Source organism: Primulina eburnea, chromosome 4 (genome assembly GCF_022965805.1).
Source record: "Primulina eburnea isolate SZY01 chromosome 4, ASM2296580v1, whole genome shotgun sequence".
Classification (NCBI taxonomy): Eukaryota; Viridiplantae; Streptophyta; class Magnoliopsida; order Lamiales; family Gesneriaceae; genus Primulina; species Primulina eburnea.
Window position 1 is genome coordinate 40,037,664 of NC_133104.1, and position 17,441 is coordinate 40,055,104.

General features: G+C 34.3%; 3 protein-coding genes and 1 non-coding gene across 6 annotated transcripts; 3 read left to right on the forward strand and 1 right to left on the reverse strand.

The window, feature by feature from the left end:
• Positions 1-3,435: 3,435 nt before the first annotated feature.
• On the reverse strand, positions 3,436-4,245 carry LOC140830293 (protein INAPERTURATE POLLEN1-like). The gene has a single exon (XM_073193579.1). It carries the CDS (start codon positions 4,243-4,245, stop codon positions 3,436-3,438), a length of 810 nt encoding a protein of 269 aa, XP_073049680.1.
• A 2,382-nt stretch (positions 4,246-6,627) lies between these two features.
• LOC140828877 (probable xyloglucan galactosyltransferase GT19) lies at positions 6,628-8,115 on the forward strand. Its single transcript, XM_073191747.1, has one exon. The coding sequence runs from the start codon at positions 6,678-6,680 to the stop codon at positions 8,028-8,030; it is 1,353 nt and encodes a 450-aa protein (XP_073047848.1). The 5' UTR covers positions 6,628-6,677; the 3' UTR covers positions 8,031-8,115.
• A 1,418-nt stretch (positions 8,116-9,533) lies between these two features.
• Positions 9,534-9,604, forward strand: TRNAG-GCC (transfer RNA glycine (anticodon GCC)). Its single transcript has one exon. It is a non-coding gene; the product is annotated as a tRNA-Gly (tRNA).
• A 2,939-nt stretch (positions 9,605-12,543) lies between these two features.
• On the forward strand, positions 12,544-16,612 carry LOC140828876 (uncharacterized). Of its 3 annotated transcripts, none has more exons than XM_073191745.1 (5): positions 12,544-12,891; positions 14,168-14,331; positions 14,450-14,557; positions 14,724-15,234; positions 15,337-16,612. In XM_073191745.1, exons 2-5 carry the CDS (start codon positions 14,218-14,220, stop codon positions 16,515-16,517), a joined length of 1,914 nt encoding a protein of 637 aa, XP_073047846.1. In that variant the 5' UTR covers positions 12,544-12,891; positions 14,168-14,217; the 3' UTR covers positions 16,518-16,612. The 3 variants fall into 3 exon arrangements, with proteins under 3 accessions (XP_073047846.1, XP_073047847.1, XP_073047845.1); XM_073191746.1 differs by having other exon boundaries at positions 14,171-14,331; XM_073191744.1 differs by having other exon boundaries at positions 14,197-14,331.
• Positions 16,613-17,441: the final 829 nt, after the last annotated feature.

The following is a 17,441-nucleotide window of genomic DNA, read 5'->3' on the forward strand; positions in this document are numbered from 1 at the left end:
GGTGATATAATACCTGAAATAGTTACCAGAAGTGGCCGAGATCCTATACACGTGAAAGAAAGTCGAAAGGGTTTTCGAGCGTGGATTAAGAATGCAAATATGATGAATATAATAATAATAAATAAATAAAAGTGTAAGGCAAACTTTGTATTTCTAAGCTAACCTTACCTGTTTGAATTAGAATCCCTTTTTTATCAAGGATTCTTTTCTTGACTAGATATGATAATATCTAAGAAAATATTTGACAGCAGTTTATCCAAAAAATCGTACAATCCTTCTAGATGTCCTCTCTACTTCCAGACATTCGAAAATATAAGATATATCTCCAACACTGCACTCCCTCCCTTTTCGACCTCGGCCACTTGACAAAGGAGGTCGGGACACCTCCCGAGCTCAACTCACTGAGCCCACACCAAATCTCGCCTGGGAGCTCGGCCTCCTAGCTAGGACCTTCGCCTTGGTCCCTCACCTCGGGCAATCATTCACGAGCCTAGATTTATCTCCCAACTTCCTCCATGTGTTGCCTGATAGTGATAATGCCTTGGAAAGAGTCCGGACTCCGGGTCATCTTTGAACTCGGACAAGAAAGGAGAACCAATGCAGGACCAGTCTAGAGTTGGTCTCGGGAAGTCAAGAGAGACTGGTGGAAGTCAATCTGGATAAATAAAGAGTAACATGTTTAAACAACCACAAGCATGCAGCAACACGGGAAGCATATCAGACCAATATATACTCACACAAGCAATGGCTCATATTTTTGGTCGGGCATGACATAGTTGAATGATACTGCCAAGTGGAAAAGTTGTCTGGCCAGGCTGGGAAGCCCTTGGCATCCTGGCACTTGAAGCACTTTTGAGTCTTCATTGACCAAGCAAGGCAGGGTGCCCGAGAAGATCAAGTTAAATGATCGTAAACCTTGTCCACCGATATCGAGGTGTTTGTGCGCCTCCACGTTTCAGGCAATCCGATCGTGACTCACCTTACCCGGTCACCAGGAAGACCGTCCAAGTCGGTTCCTTCCTACTCAGAACAACCATGAGGAGATGGGAGCGAGGTCCATAATCATCGGTCACTAGCTATACCTCGTAATAATTAACAAGACAAATCAGTGCCCGTGACAAAACCAAGGACGATATGAGTCGTCATCTCTAAAGTCAGAATATAGTAGGCGTGGGTAGATATCTAATTAGGAAGAGTGTCCAGGTGCTGCAAACAAGGTCATTTTCTCCTCTATAAATACGAAGGTTTGCTAATTCATTTGAGACATGAGATATTGTATTCTATTGCATTCAATAATTTTTCTCTCCACTTAGTGTGTCATGTACTGATTTTAACATTGGAGTGACCATGCAGGAAACCCTTCTGGTGTCGAGTGACATTTTTTTTGTTGATCGTTTACATATTATCTGACCCGAGCTCATCCCATCAGGTCAAAAATCTTCATATACACATCTCTACTCGGTAGATTGTCCACCAAGTTCACTCAATCGATCCAAGCATCATCACCCCACCAAGGACAACTTGTTTGGACCTCGTATAATCCTGCTCTCGCCCTTACCCCTTCCATCCCTTTGAACTACGTTTGGTTTTACAGGTCGAACGATATAGTTCACGTCGTTCCTTCACACAAGTTCCTTCCATTCAAATCATCCCCGACTAACATCCTAGCCCTACTTCAGCCAGGCCCATCGCTTTTTTCTCGACCTGCTTACATGGGTTAGACCTTGTGAGACCCCAGAGATTTATCAGGAATATCATAATTCATATCGCATCTGAATAAGAAAACGTTAATTGTACACGACTTCTCGAGAAGGGCGTGGTTATGGAGAGTAGTTTGTCTTGAGCTAATATATAATGTTTACTTGTGACTCGGTACCTGAATTTTCATAAGGCAAAAACTTGTGTGAGACGGTCTCACGGGTCGTATTTGTGAGACGGATCTCTTATTTGGGTCACCCATGAAAAAGTATTACTTTTTATGCTAAGAGTATTACTTTTTATTGTGAATATGGGTAGGCTTGACCCGTCTTACAGATTATAACTAATTTTTATTTATTAATATGTTATTTTAGTTTTAAATAGATGAAGAGATCAGTTGGGAATTAATTGAATCTTGTATAGTAAATTAATATAATATATATTTCTTTATCAAATTGTATTTGTTACGCCCGACTTGAAATGATTTTTTTTTTAAAATGAAATGAAATTAATAAGCTATAGCAAAACTAATTTTGTTCGTTCCTACTAAAGTGTGGATGTGAAAAAAATATTAAATGATGCCAAATGTACAATTTTTCAGTTATTTTTGGACATAAAAATTTGTGTAAGACGGTCTTACGGGTCATATTTTGTGAGACAGATCTCTTATTTGAGTCATCCATGAAGAAGTATTATTTTTTATGCTAAGAGTATGGCTTTTTATTATGAATATCGATAAGATTGACATATCTCATAGATAAAGTTCGTGAGACCGTCTCACAAGAGACCAACTCAAAAATGTAATACATTTCATAGCTCAAATATTTTTACATGTCCGATCACGTCGAAGAACTAACATATGATTGTGATATATTATATATAATAGTAAAAGATTCATACGAGTTGCATGTATTATTATTATTTTTAATTTGATCAAATAATATTAAACTATTAATAAAAATTATTTTCAATTTACAAAAATTGTTCGATTTAAAGGGCAAGTTTTATTTAGATTTTTTTTATATAAAATATAGAGTGACTTGAGGAGGTTTAGTAGCGTAAGATGGGCAATTATGAAATTAGAATTTTTGGTGTATTCTATGCTAGTCACTCTAAGTGTCTCGCATTTAATAATATAGTATAGATAAAGAAATGTATAAATTATACCTTTTAAAAAATTTATATTAAGTTCAATATAAGATAAGTACCGCAATGAATAAAATGGAAACGAATAAAAAGGAACCGAAAACTATTACATTTATCTTCACTTCTAATTAACTCCACAGCCAGATAAATTTACTTATAATTTAATTATTTCAAAAAAAATCAAAGGTAAAATAAAAATACATACATTTTATAAAAAAAATGGAATAGTTAAAATAATCGAAAACTTCGCCCCAAACTTTCTAATTGTCGAAATTAAGTTATTCTTTCCAATCCAAATAAGCCAAAGGATTTTGTAAACGACTCTTTAGCTACTTACCATAAACTGGTAGTTACAAATCAAGGAAAACAGACACTCACAACATACAAAATGGGAAACTCTGTTCACTTGTTTGATATACCCGAAAATGTCGAATTCAAATTTTCTGCTAACACGACGAAGAATCTAAAATTTTGCACAGAAATCACATCATTTTTAACAGCTCATGAAAGAAACACTACTATAATTAAGCTGCATGCCGATGTCAATATAATGTCCATTTCTCAAGTACGTAAAATGCCCATTTTCTTGAATCAATTTATGACCATTTTGCACTTGTCAAATTCTTTGAGCAATTTGTCATCTCTAAATCCAACCAAGAATTCAGCAAGTGCTTCAAGAAATAAAGCAGCCTGGTATACACTTGTTACGCTCAATATATCGGCTAAAACGCTCTTCCTCAGCCTGTTGGCATCCACAACCACCCCCACAAGCTCCTCCATCTCCGCCGCCAATGCCTCTTCAACCGCAACCTTCACTCCATCCATCCTCCTCCATTCCGCCCCCACGCTCCTCACCAGCTTCATCTGTGCGTGGCGCGCACGAGCCGCAAGGGCGGGCACCATGAGCCTTAACCCACATTCAATCTGATCGACCCTTGTCGTCAAAGCCTTCGATGGGCTCCTCCAAGCCACCGCTACGTGCCACCGCTTGTCAAGAAACTCGCGAGATTCTCGAATCTCCTGAATTGTATCAAGAACGTCGCCATCTCCGGATTCTTGATCGTCAAGAAATGATCTGAGGAGATTCGTGAAGAGGTAAGGGTGCAGGTCGGCGAGCCAGAGGAATGGTTTCTCGAGAGAGTTGCGCCACTCGGGGTAAAGGCATTGTGCCACGTCTTCAACGGCGGCGAGGTCCATAGTTTCGTAGTAGGAGCGGAGGTGGTGGTGCATGTCGTCGACTTGGGCAGTGAGAAGGGCTGGGGATGTGGAAACAGATGAGAGAGCACGGCGAAGCTGGGGGAGGAGTGTGCCCGCGAGGGTGGCGAACCACTCGTCGTAGAAAATCTTGAAGGGTTTTGAAGTGGCGGTTTTCTTGCTTTTGAAGAGAGCTGATTTCAACATCTTTGGGAAAGAGGTAGAAATGGATTCTGTATTTTTGGGCGTGAGAAGGAAAGAAGAGGGAGGGGTGGCGATAGACGTTTTATGGGAAGGTTCGATTTGGGTGTGGGGGCAGTGCCCACACCCCATATAAAAGGTCAGGATTCAACTTTAGGAAAAAAAATTAAAAAAAATTAGATCAAAAAAAATTCTGATCCTTAGATGTACCCATGCAGACACTGCCTACAAGAGTAGGATGGAATAATCCTGTTTTATGGGGTTCATCCAAATAGAAGCATTAGAGATAAATTATTAGTTATAATTTATTTATCACACAAAAGTAATTTTAATCATTTTTTAATCATATGAGTGACGTAATATAAAAAATAATGAGACTTCAGGACAAAAATTTATGTGAGACGATCTCACGAGTCATATTTGTGAGACGGATCTTTTATTTGGGTCATCCATGAAAAAGTATTACTTTTTATGCTAAGAGTATTACTTTTTATTGTGAATATGGGTAGGGTTTACCCGTCTCACAGATTAAGATCCGTAAGACGATCTCACATGAGACTCACTCATAGAGAAATGATTACGTTTCATTAAAAGTTGTTGACATAACAACATATTTAGCTGACGCACCCAATATCTTGTAAACATGCATTTCGGTGAAAAGTAAATAAAAAAACGTATATGTTAAGAGTAGGTTTCATGTGAGATAGTCTCACGGATCCCAATCTGTGAGACGTGTCAACTCTACTCATATTCACAATAAAAAGTCATACTTTTAGCATAAAAAGTAATAATTTTTCTATGAGTGACCTAAATAAGAGATCTGTCTCACAAGTACGATTTGTGAGACCATCTCACACAAGTTTTTGTCTTATTTTATTTGTCACAGTTTAATATGAGCATGTCATCGTGCGGCTTCATCTCCATGGAATTCATGGTATTCCAAGGTGTGAGGACCTTATTTCCGCATGGGAGGAAGTAGATGGCCTTTCGCAGAGACTCTTCAGGCAGTGAAGTGCCCAATTTTTTAAAAAAAATTTGTTTTTTTAGTTTGATCCAACTTCAAGATTTATCTTGTTGTTTTAAAAAGAATTAAAAATTTAAAGAATAATTATTAGTGGTCGGGACTAGGGTGGCAAAATTTTCCAAAATCATGACTTATCCCCAATCTCGTCTTATTTATGTCATGAAAAAATCTCAACCTGATGTTTTTCTGACCGTGTTAATATCGCGAGAGGGATCGAGACCGTAATTTTTATAAATCTCGACAAACTATATTTTGAGTTTATAAATCTCGACGGACTATATTTTTAATCATGTATAATTTTTAATTAAGTGTATTTTAGTTTTTTTAATTATGTGTAATTTTTACTTATGTTTTAAACTTTATTTATCTATAATTGTATTTTTTAATTATTTTTAAAAATAAAAAATTATTAAATTTAAAAAATCAGAATTTAACATCATCTCAATAACATCATTCAATCAGAGCAAGCAGAACTATAAGATGATTTTTAGAACTATAAGGTGATGTTATTCACTATTGGATCAATATAATTAAGTTTTATTAATTTATCAAATTGAGCTAAACTGAAAATGAGCTAAACTGAACTAAATTGAATTAGACATGTGCTATACTGAAAGTTTTGTAAGATAGATCGTTTGAAGTTTAACTGATATCTAAGTCTACCGAGCTTACAGTTGAAAACCAACTAGACTAAAAGATAGTTGAGCTAAACTGGAAAGACATTATCTGAAAAATCACTTATACTACTCAGGGTTCTAAAGCTGAATTAATTGATAAAGTCTTCCGTACAAACAGTTTATGAATTGTCAAAAAAAAAAATCCGCGAGCACTATCTACATAGTATGATTTGTTAGAAAGGACAGCGAGAAATAACTCAACTGATTTCAAATAACATTATTTGATTTTACTTATCGTTGAATCCAATCTCAAAAGAACAGTGAGAAATAATATTTGATTTTCCTGCCAATTGGATCTAAATCTATAAATAAATGAATTTATAAATCATCAAGGTTATCTGGATTTATCAAATAAGGTTAAATATTCAAGCTTTCAAGCTCAACTGATTTCAAATAACATTAAATTCATATTTGAATATTAAAAAAATTAAAAGAATATGTATTTATTTTTTATTTGTTTTTAAAATAATTAATATAAATGAATACATTAATATTAATAAATAATTTTTCGTATTATTTTTTTGTGAAAAAAATTAAATATGAAAAAACTTTGCTTTTATTTACGTAGTAATAATAAATAATCTGAAGAGTGTAATTATAGCCGTTAGATTCGGTGATGAGACCACTTACAAAGTTACAATAATCTCCGACAGATCTATCCGCGGTAAAAATGGGACCACGTAGAATTCAATTTCATTAATCCAACAAATCGTCTCCACCAACCATAAATAACCACCATGCCACGACCACCACCTCCTCAGCCCCCGCCGTCTCTCTTCCTGGTACTCACCACCACCATCTTCCTCCTCCTTGCCGCCGCCGCCAAATCCCAAGACCCCGATCCCGAATCTGACTGCACAAACAAATGGATCCACATCCGCCACCTCCCTCCCCAATTCAACCTCCACCTCCTCGCCAACTGCTCCCAATATCCTCTGTTCGACGATTTCTGCCCTTATCTCTCCAACCATGGTCTCGGCCAGAAGACGCACAACAAATCCCACAGCTGGTACAGAACCGACCCTTTTATGCTTGAACTCGTCTTCCACCGCCGTATGCTTGAATACCCTTGTTTGACCTCTGATCCGAATCTCGCAAACGCAGTTTACATCCCTTATTATGCTGGGATCGATAGCTTGAAATACCTTTTCGGCCCTGAAGTCAATTCCAGCTTCAACCATGGCTTGGATTTATTTCATTATTTAGTACATGTAGACAACCCTTCGGTATGGAGAAAGAATCAGGGCCACGATCATTTCTTGGTCATGGCACGCCCAGCGTGGGATTTCAGCCAGCCATTATCAAACGATCCGCCCATTTTCGGGACCTCATTTCTTGAATTGCCTGAATTTTTCAATGTCACGGCGTTGACACTTGAATCGAGGGCTTACCCGTGGCAAGAAAAAGCAATCCCATACCCGACCTCGTTTCACCCTCCAAATTTAGCTTATCTAGAGTCGTGGATCAATAGGGTGCGGAAATCTAGGAGAAACACGTTGATGTTATTCGCTGCTGGAGGTGGGATTTCCGCCAATCCCAATATCAGAAGAAGCATTAGGCTTGAATGTGATAATAGCACTAATATGAATGCTAATGGCACTGGATCATACGGTAAGTTCTGCGAATTTGTGGACTGTTCAAATGGGGTATGTGAACATGATCCTATAATGGTGATGAAGCCAATGCTGCAGGCTATTTTCTGCCTGCAGCCTCCGGGGGATACGCCGACTAGGCGTTCGACTTTTGATGGCATTCTCGCCGGTTGTATACCGGTTTTTTTCGAGGATTTGTCCGCGAAAAAGCAGTACGGGTGGCACTTAGCAGAGGAGGAGTACAATGAATTCTCTGTGTTTATATCAAAGGAAGATGTTGTGTTTAAAGGCTTGAAAATTACTGATGTATTGATTAGTATACCAAGAAGTGAAGTTAGGAGAATGAGGGAAAAATTAGTCGAAATGATTCCCAGACTAATGTATATAAAACATGGGAGTTCGTTGGGGTTGAGAAGTAAGAAAGATGCGTTTGACATTGCAGTCGAGGGGACTTTGCAGAGGATCAAATCAAGAATTGAAGAATTTGCGGATCAATGACTTTTTTTTTTTATTTCCATGTAATTGTAGATTGTTTTTCTTCTTTTTGTATTAAATTATATTGTCAAGAGAGGATGTATGATGATATTTTGGCTATTTTTTAGCTTAGAAACTGCGTCAGAAAATAGTAAAAACTTTTGATTTTTATTTCGTAAACGATTTTTTCAATATAAGAAAACATAACCAAAATATATGTTAGATATTGACAACAATATTTCTCAATAGATTTCAAACCATAACAAATTCAAACATGGTTAGATGATTAATCTAGCGAAAAACACCTAAAGTTCAAGACATTTGTTTGCCACAATATCACTCAAATTTTAGGTATTTTGCAAATATGAGATTGCTTAATTTAAATAGCTGTTAATGAATAAAATTTGATAGGATGTCTTTGAACAGTTTTAAGTTGATTTGGCATTGTACACTTTTTTTACCCACAGAAAAAATTCATTGTTTCACTCCCTCTTATACAACAACACATCAAGACCTTAAAGGAAGCAAATTAAAAGGAGAAGAAATGGAGAATACACAATTAATTAGCTTATATGGAATCGAACAAGCGATAAGATGATTTGCAGTAAAGAAACCCAACTGGCCTGATATTGAGTCAGGATAAGTGAATAGACAATTAATTTCTGAAGATATTTTTTTTAAGCAGCATATTTTAACCGCAAAAACCGATCTAACCGAATAATTCGGTTTAAATGGTTCGGTTTTATCATTTTTCGGTAAGGTTATAGTTTTAAAATTTATGAAATTCGATTTTCAGTTTTAATACCCCAAAAAACCAAATAATCGAATCAGCAATATTATTGTTAAGTATAGAGTTTTTATGTATAATAGGATATATTATTGTCAAGTATAAGACTTTATATATATAATTGACCTATTAAGATTTAGGAACTTAGTAACATTAACCCTCAATTTTCAATCCGATTGTTTTCTCTTCTTTTTCATCACTCACCAGTCGACGTTTTTTTTTTCTTTTTTGTATATATTTCTTTAATTTTTTCGTAAGATCATTGGTGTTCCATTCGAGCTGGTTGACACATTGTTATCATTCTTATTACTGAATATTCCGTTGGATTCATGCATTTTCCGTGTTTACATGGTTAATTAGTTATATATTGTTATTATATTCGTATAAAATTTTGTACACAACACAATTTATACACACACATATAAAAGCTGAAATCCCACAAATTAAATCTTTGAAAAATACTGTGATTTAGATTTAATGGCATAAAGTGACGTATATTTTTATTTCTTAACAAATTTTAGCTAACAGTATATAATCGGCTGTATAAATCGAATTGTATTACAAAAAAATCGAACCAAACCGTAATAAAATGGTTTGATTTTGTACTAGGGATATTCAAAACTGAAAACCGAGAAACCGAACCGTTGTAGAGTAAAACCGGACCAGACGGTTTGTTGTGCACCCCTAATTAAACACGTTATATTTGAAATACGAAAACCTATTCATCCAATCCCCAACAAGCACCAGTGGTCTAGTGGTAGAATAGTACCCTGCCACGGTACAGACCCGGGTTCGATTCCCGGCTGGTGCAATCAGCTTTTTGCTTTCCAAATTTTTTAAATTTTCATATTATTGTATGGCAAAAACTTGTGTGAGACGGTCTCACGGGTCCTATTTGTGAGACGAATCTCTTATTCGGGTCATCCATAAAAAAGTATTACTTTTTATGCTAAAAGTATTACTTTTTATTGTGAATATCCATAGAGTTGACCCGTCTCACAGATTAAGATCCGTGAGACGGTCTCACATGAGACATACTCTTATTGTATAATGATAATTAAAGAGGTTAAATACCAGCTAAAACCTAATTAATGCAGTTTATTCAATATAAGTAAACCTAGGCAGGCGTTGCGGCCGCCTCTCCACTTAAAGTCCATTCAAAGCGTTTTTAAATAAATAAATAGAAGACATTTTCACGTTAATATAAATGTTAAAAGTTGTTTTTATTTTTAAATAAAACTAAAAAAATTTCCAGATAAAAGTGCTTTTTTTAAAATAATTTGAATAATCAAACAATATGCTTTTTGGTCAATTAACTTCTCTAACCAAATATTCGACAAATATATAATAAATAATCAGAAAAGCCCATTTAAAAAAATGAAACTTAACACACCTTCGAATACTCTCTTACTTTTCAATAATATATTTGTTTTGTTTTGCTTTTAATCATTATTTGGATTGTGAAACAAGCAAAGTATAAGATCCATTTTGCCTTCCTCTCTCAAAGCTCCTTGGGGTACGTCATTTTGACGCAGGTTTCTTGTTCAACAGAGCTGTACTATTTTGCAAAATAATATTATTATATTATTTTAATAATTAGATATTTAAACATAAAAATTAAAATAAATCAAATAGATGGGTTGAAGAATGTCCACATTCGGTTAAAAAAATAAAATAAAGTTAATAAATCAAATAAAGAAGAATATTTCGAGAGTATTATTTTTTAGAGTAAGATTTGAAAGTAGATGGGTTAAAGATGAATATTATATTTGTTACATAAATTGTACTATTTTAAAATAAAATTGCTTTAAAATAGAATTTTGGTTGGAGAGGCTTAGTGCGTGTGGATTTATATTGTCAAAATTTTCGTTTATTTGAATGGAAAAGGACTAACGTATCCAAAATTGTTACAAAATAAAAACAATTGAGTTGGGTTTTGAATATTATTCAATCCAGATAAATTAATCAAATATACTAAATTCTGTTAGTTCCTTCCTTTTCTTTCAATAAACTTTGAGTTTATAAAATTTTATTCGATTGTTTTAAATTTTTCGAAAGTTTTATTTGACCAAGCACCTCACCTGGGCTACCAAGTAAGGAAAAAAAAACGTTTTTTTTTATTATTAATCATAGGATATAGAGTATTTTGTTTAATTTTATTATAATTTTATTAGAATAAACTTTCAGAATAATTCGGAATTATTAATTTCAAGTAATGAAATGTAAATTCATTATCTAAACTAACCCACACATACACAAAACGTCCAGTCGATTTTTCTGCTTTTTAACTCAATTAACATATAGGAAAATCATTTATTATGTAGAGAAATATAGATTGGTACACATCCGAAATTCACTTCCTATCCAAATAACCTTTTTCAATTGCAATTGTATTTATTTGTGTGTAAATGTCCTTAATATTGAACTTCGTTTTATATTAGCTTCAAAATACAATATTTCAAAACATGATATCACAAATGATTAGTTAATTATTCAACGAAAAAAGCTTTTACCTTTTGACGGGTTAATTTTGAGATAATGATCTTTTATTCATTTTGATCCATGAAAAATGTTATGATTTACTATATCAAATTCATTTTTTTCACTCCAAATATAGATTCAGTCAACTCATCTTACGTAAATAAATATTTTCTCACCTGGAGATAATTGCATGAAAGTTAAACTAATATACAATGTGCAATGGATTTGAGCATTTTAGTTTCTCTATTAATATGTAAATTGTGCTAATACTCATGTGAAAATTCTTTTTGAGCTAATACATACTTTGTAACGGATTTGAATATTTTAGTCCATATGTTTTTTTTCATACAGACAATGTCTCTATAATAAAATTACGTCAAATACCTATCAATGCCTTACAACTTTTTAAATTCTTTTTTCGCATTCAATATAAGATTAATTGATGCAATTAAATCGAAACAATTGTGAGAAACTCTTATTTGTAATAGAAGATGAATTTTTTTGTATTTAATTGGCTAAGATATTAAACCAATACCCTTATTTATAATGGTATTAACTCAACGAAAATTTGAAATAGTTCAACATCTTAGCCAATTAATTCACAAATTTCTTTTTTTCTACCACAAATTAAAGCTTACCACAATTGTTTAGATTTAATTACAACAACAAAAATCCTATATTGAATGCCAAAGAAAGAATCAAATACAAAAAAAAAAAAGTTGATGGATATTTGACATAATTTTTTAATAGAGACAGAGGTCTGCATGCTCAAAAAATATAACTGATAGACTAAAATGTTCAAATTTTTTCATAAGGGTGTTAGCTTAACAAATTTTTTTACAGAGATATTGACACAATTTACTTATTAATAGATAGACAGAAATGTTCAAATCGTTTCAGATGTGATCTACTCATTATTCAATTAATGATATAATAATTCACAAAAATCTTTGAGACGGTCTAATAAATCAATTTTGTAAAATATCTATTTTATTTGAAACATCTATAAAGTATAATTATTTTTTATTATAAAGTTTATAAAAATGAATAGAATTGATATATCTCATTGTTTACTTATTTTTAATAATTTATTGTATGAAATGAATTCACGCTTTTGTCCTTTTTTCAGTAGTAACTGTCGCAGCAAATCCAAGAGTGGTCACTCCAGCAAATCCAATAAAGTGCAAGCTCCCTATATATATATATATATATATATATATATATATATATATATATATATATATATAAAGACACCAACCCGAAACACAGAGAGAGAGAATCCCAGGAGCACAAAATGATATGAAATATGCGTAGATCGCAATCACATAAAATCACTTCACAGAGCCCATAAAGAAGGAATTTTTCTTCCCATCCTCCCCTATCGCTGGTTTTGTGAATCCATCCCACGATCTTTCATTTCTTTCTAAAAAAAAAATTGAACCTATTTTCTCTTCCCCATGCGTGAAGGACGCGTGCGTGTTTGCGTAGAGCATTTATTTCTATGATGTAGAATCTCTTAATATGGTTTGTTTGGTGCGCTTTACACTCTCAATGGCTAAAGTCTCCGCCTTGTGTTGTTTTTAGCGCTCCCTGTTTCTCGATCTCCTCTTCTCTTCTGTAAGTCCAATCTCTTTCTTTTTCTTTATCTATATATATATTGTAGAACACTGCCTGTATATAACTTGGTAAAATCCGGGAAACGGCGGAAATATCTTTCCATGGTTTCACATTCTATTGGGATAAAATTAGATGGTTCTTCAGAATTTTAGAAGATGGGAAAATTTATTAACAAGTTTTGAGTGATTTGGCTCTTGTTTTCATCTTCTGTTTCCGGTGTTGTGCATATTGCTTTGATCTTTGACACACCCAGGAAGCAAAATCAAGAATTTGTCGAAATGTTATTTTTGATCGGAGTATTTGATATCCAACCAAACAGGGTCTTACAGCAAATTGCATGTTCCTTTCGTTTTTCTGCGTTGACTTTATTTGTATATTTGCAGTAGTGGATAAAGGAAGCCTTGCCTAGTTATATATTATTGTGAATAACTGGAAATCGTCTTGGTCTTTGTCAACCTTTATTTTATTTTGCTTTTTATCCCTTTTTTTGTTTTGTTTTATGTTCGGTACCAACTTGGAACTGTTTGGCCAGCTGAGATATCTCTTTGCCTGTACCTAAGGAGACTACTATGATTTTCTTGAACTATAGTTTGAAATGCAAGAAAGTTTTGTAGAATAAAAATGAAAAGGAAAAAAAAAACAGTCGTTAATTTCGAGTTAATTAATCTTGTTTGGTGGATTGAATAACGAATCACATATTGTGAACTGATGGGGGCTGAAGGTGAAGTCTTTTGGAAAGGGGGACTTAACAGGAGCTAGTCTGTTACCCGTTCAATATGAAAAAAAAAATAATTTATCTACGAATTTTCTAAAACTCCAAGTCCTCCCTTGTCAATCCTCGGTTTCCGTTTTCAAAATCCTGAGCCATTGTTATCTTTCCAGTCTTGATCAGTTTTGTATGCGTTTTGCAAGGTTCAATATTTGAGTTATATTGTAAAATCAGCCATTGCACTTTGAATATCCGGGCTGCCTTGGTGGTGTTTTTTTATTTGGTAAACTGTTAAATAAATTAGCCATCGACAATTTCTTTTCCTTCGCACTCATCTAGTCCTGTTCTCAGAATAGGCATGTAGATGACATAAAAATGCATTCTGTTCTGTTTTATAGAATGACTTCAACAATTTAATTTCTCATGTTTTTCCCAAGAATTTTGATCGTTAATTGCATAAAATGATAATAATATGTGCTATATTTGCTGTCATCCTTTTGCTGGTTCTGCCATTGTATTTTATGTTGGTATGAGAAGCTATGACCACAAGTTTATATTACATATTAGAAGATTCTCATAAATTTCCTTCTTGAAAGCCTGGAGGATCCAAGGTGAGGATGTTGATAAGAGAAGGTGATTTTGAACTGAATTTGCTGCAAGGATTTGACAAATCATCGCAAAATGTTCTAGCTCAAACTATGGTCGGGCAGGATAACATATTTAGGAAGCAGGTAGTTTAATTGGCTCTAACAATATTGTTTAGATCGAAATGTCACACATCTTGTTCACGTTTGAGAAATCTTGAAATTTTTGCTTCACTGAATTTCTTGATTTATTCATGATTTTTAGGTTACTGAGCTCCATCGGCTATATCAAGTTCAAAAGATACACATGCAAGAAATGGACCAAAGAGTCAGCAGTCAGTTTCATCTCCGTGAAGAATGCTCAAATTCTTTTGTTAGTCCTTTTGTAACTCAAAATTTTGGCATGGAAAAGAAATTATACAATTAACATATATATATATATATATATATATATATATATATATATATATATATATATATATTCGTATGTATGTCTAAGTTGTCACAATACTTATTTCGAATACGGACATGTTCCTCAGATTTGCATGCCAAGACATATGAAGGACATTTTTTTGCCAGACCATGCCAGCACGTGCTTGAAACCCGAGCAAAGACCTGATCTGGAACGTCCTTTCAGTTTCAACACTAATCTCAGTGGAGACATTCTATATGAGAAGTGTGGGCGTGTTGCTACTGGAGCATTTGTTCAAATGAAGTGTGAATTCGATAATATTGGAGTATCTCCCACAGCAGAACTTGAGCTCTCTCTGAGTATGAATACAGAAACTTGGAAAGCATGTTTTGCTGAAAAATCTCGGGAGGATCAGATTATTTGTTCACCTTCCCAACACTACACGATTCCAAAGAATTCTATTGAAACATCTGAGGGCAATTTAGTTACCATTACATCGCCAGAATATTCTACTTTCTCTGATTATAAGCTCAACCTTGAATCCAGTAGGAAAAATGATGGTTTTTACTGGAATGCAAGAATCAATCCGCTGGCAGATTTCAGAACAAATTTTCAGGATAAGAAACCGGCAATCCAAGGTGTGTCCTTTACTCCAAGATTTTCTGCGGCTCCTCAATCGAGGATAGAACATCGTGATAATTTTATTTAGTTCGATTTTAATTTGTGTTCTACTTCTGCAGGGGTTGAACAATGCCATGACGATCTCACATGCAAAGTTAAGTCAACGAGGAGAAAGGTATTTACTTCTCATGAAGTGGTTGAATTGGACCTTAACAGGGCTCTTCCGGAAGAGTTGCCTTTCAACTCAATTGATCCCTTGCTATCCTATACGTCAAAGTGTACCTTTTCGAGCCTCAACAGAAACGAACAAGAGATAAAATGCTCGAATGATTCTTCTAATTCAGATCAGCAAGAGATGATGGATTCAACATTGGCAACGTCTCCAAGCAAAGATACCAGTAAAGTTAATCGTGTTGAACTTTCCTCAATTTGTGGACCACCATCCACATCTAAAAAACCCGGCAGCTGCAGTGACAATACAGCATTCAAGCTAAAGTTACCCCAAAGAAGCTGTCAGAAGATATCTATGCATGAAGTGAATGCAGAGAAACGCCGTGAATCGAGTCAAGGATTAGCTGAAGGCGCAGGGAGCAATAAGTTTCCCATCTCAAGCAAGTCTGATATGACACCGGAGGACATATCTAGCAACATAAAGAAGGGGCAATGTGGTGTTCCTATGGATAGATCATCTACCACATTCCATGATCACGAGTCCTCTATTCCTGCCAAGAAATTATGTCAGCAGAGTACTATCCCTTCAGCTAAACCCAAAAGGAAATTTCAGGCCTCCAATCAAAAGAATAACGAGTTGCCAGAAGTTGATAATTCGGTAAAAAATGGAGCTGTCTCACTTTTATATCTCTCGTCTGCTTGTTCAGCCAAGGATCAAGAATATGTTCCTACTTCCATTCGAAGAAGAGAAATCTCAAATGTTGTAAGGGACGTGCCACAATGTTCATCTGAGTCATACGAGTCAATGGTGCTGAAGCAACCGGAGATCAGCTTAGACGCGTATAGTGTGACATCTACTCCATCTGAAGTGAACTTCTCAAATGAAAAGGATTATGGAACAAAGTTGAAAAGAGGCAGGAGAATGAAAGATTTTCGAAAGGAGATTCTGCCTGGATTAGCTTCCCTTTCAAGACAAGAGATATGTGAAGACGTAAGGATCATGCGCGGAGCTATTAAATCGCTAGAATACAAGAATCGATCCAAGATGAGAGTAATAAGTGATCGCTTTTCTCCCTTTAAGAGTAAGGGATCGGGGCATAGTCGTGGAAGGCGACGACGTTACTCTTAGACGCTGTTTTTACTTTGATTTGTAATGCGTGAGACTAGTCTTAGGAGTTGCACACTTGCACCTGTTTGAAGTGTGCCATATGATAAGAACAGTTATTTCTGCACCAAAATTCCATCCTTTTTTCACTTGTGTCATTTATTTCACATCATTTTTCTTCTGTCATAGTTTATAATAAACTATATTATGGCAAATATTTCTTAAATTATTTTTTTCCCAAACTTAATATATTTCTTTAATTCCATTACAATTTAAATCCATTCTTTATTAATAAAAATGTTACAATTTGATTGTTAAATATGTTATTTTGTATTTAATTTAACTTGAAAATAATATAACAGAAATATTATCTACTACTGATTTTTAATGTTTAGCCATTTTAATAAGAATTTTTTCCCCCTAGTTCTCCCATTAGACGCTTGTTTCATTTCTTTATTACAAAAAAAAAAAAAAAATTAACTCGTAAACAATCACTTGTTTTTATCAAATCTAGTTTGATCGTCAAAATAAACACTTTTACATTTATTTTTCTATAGATAATAAGATACTGCTTGAACAAATTAGACCATGAAAAAAGAAAAGAATATAAAGGAAAAAAGAAACATTCCTTTCATGTTTTTGCTTCCTTTTCAAAATACATATATATTGATTCTTCTTAAAATCTGTAAAGATTTGAGGCAGAGCATAAGAAAAACTGTTGCCTCGTCGAGGGGTGCGTGCAAAGTCCGATACCTTTGGCTCAATTTCTTGTCGAAAAACCAATTCATTTTTCTGATCGGGCTTTCGTATCTTCCAACAACCCTGATGTGACCTAAATCATGTTTTGTTGCCTTTGTCTCTACCGGTTTAGCTTATTTCTATAGTTTGTTTAAAATATCCTCCATTTGCTGTAAATATGTAATAATGCAACTCAGCTGTGTTATGCTA

What these genes read in the sequence shown, in the direction of transcription:
- LOC140828876 (XM_073191745.1), top strand. Translation starts at nt 14,218, where the DNA reads ATGTTGATAAGAGAAGGTGATTTTGAACTGAATTTGCTGCAAGGATTT. An exon ending in ATAACATATTTAGGAAGCAG is followed by an intron (nt 14,332 to 14,449) that starts GTAGTTTAATTG and finishes CATGATTTTTAG; the next exon opens with GTTACTGAGCTCCATCGGCT. An exon ending in AAGAATGCTCAAATTCTTTT is followed by an intron (nt 14,558 to 14,723) that starts GTTAGTCCTTTT and finishes CATGTTCCTCAG; the next exon opens with ATTTGCATGCCAAGACATAT.
- LOC140828877 (XM_073191747.1), top strand. Translation starts at nt 6,678, where the DNA reads ATGCCACGACCACCACCTCCTCAGCCCCCGCCGTCTCTCTTCCTGGTA.
- LOC140830293 (XM_073193579.1), bottom strand. Translation starts at nt 4,245, where the DNA reads ATGTTGAAATCAGCTCTCTTCAAAAGCAAGAAAACCGCCACTTCAAAA.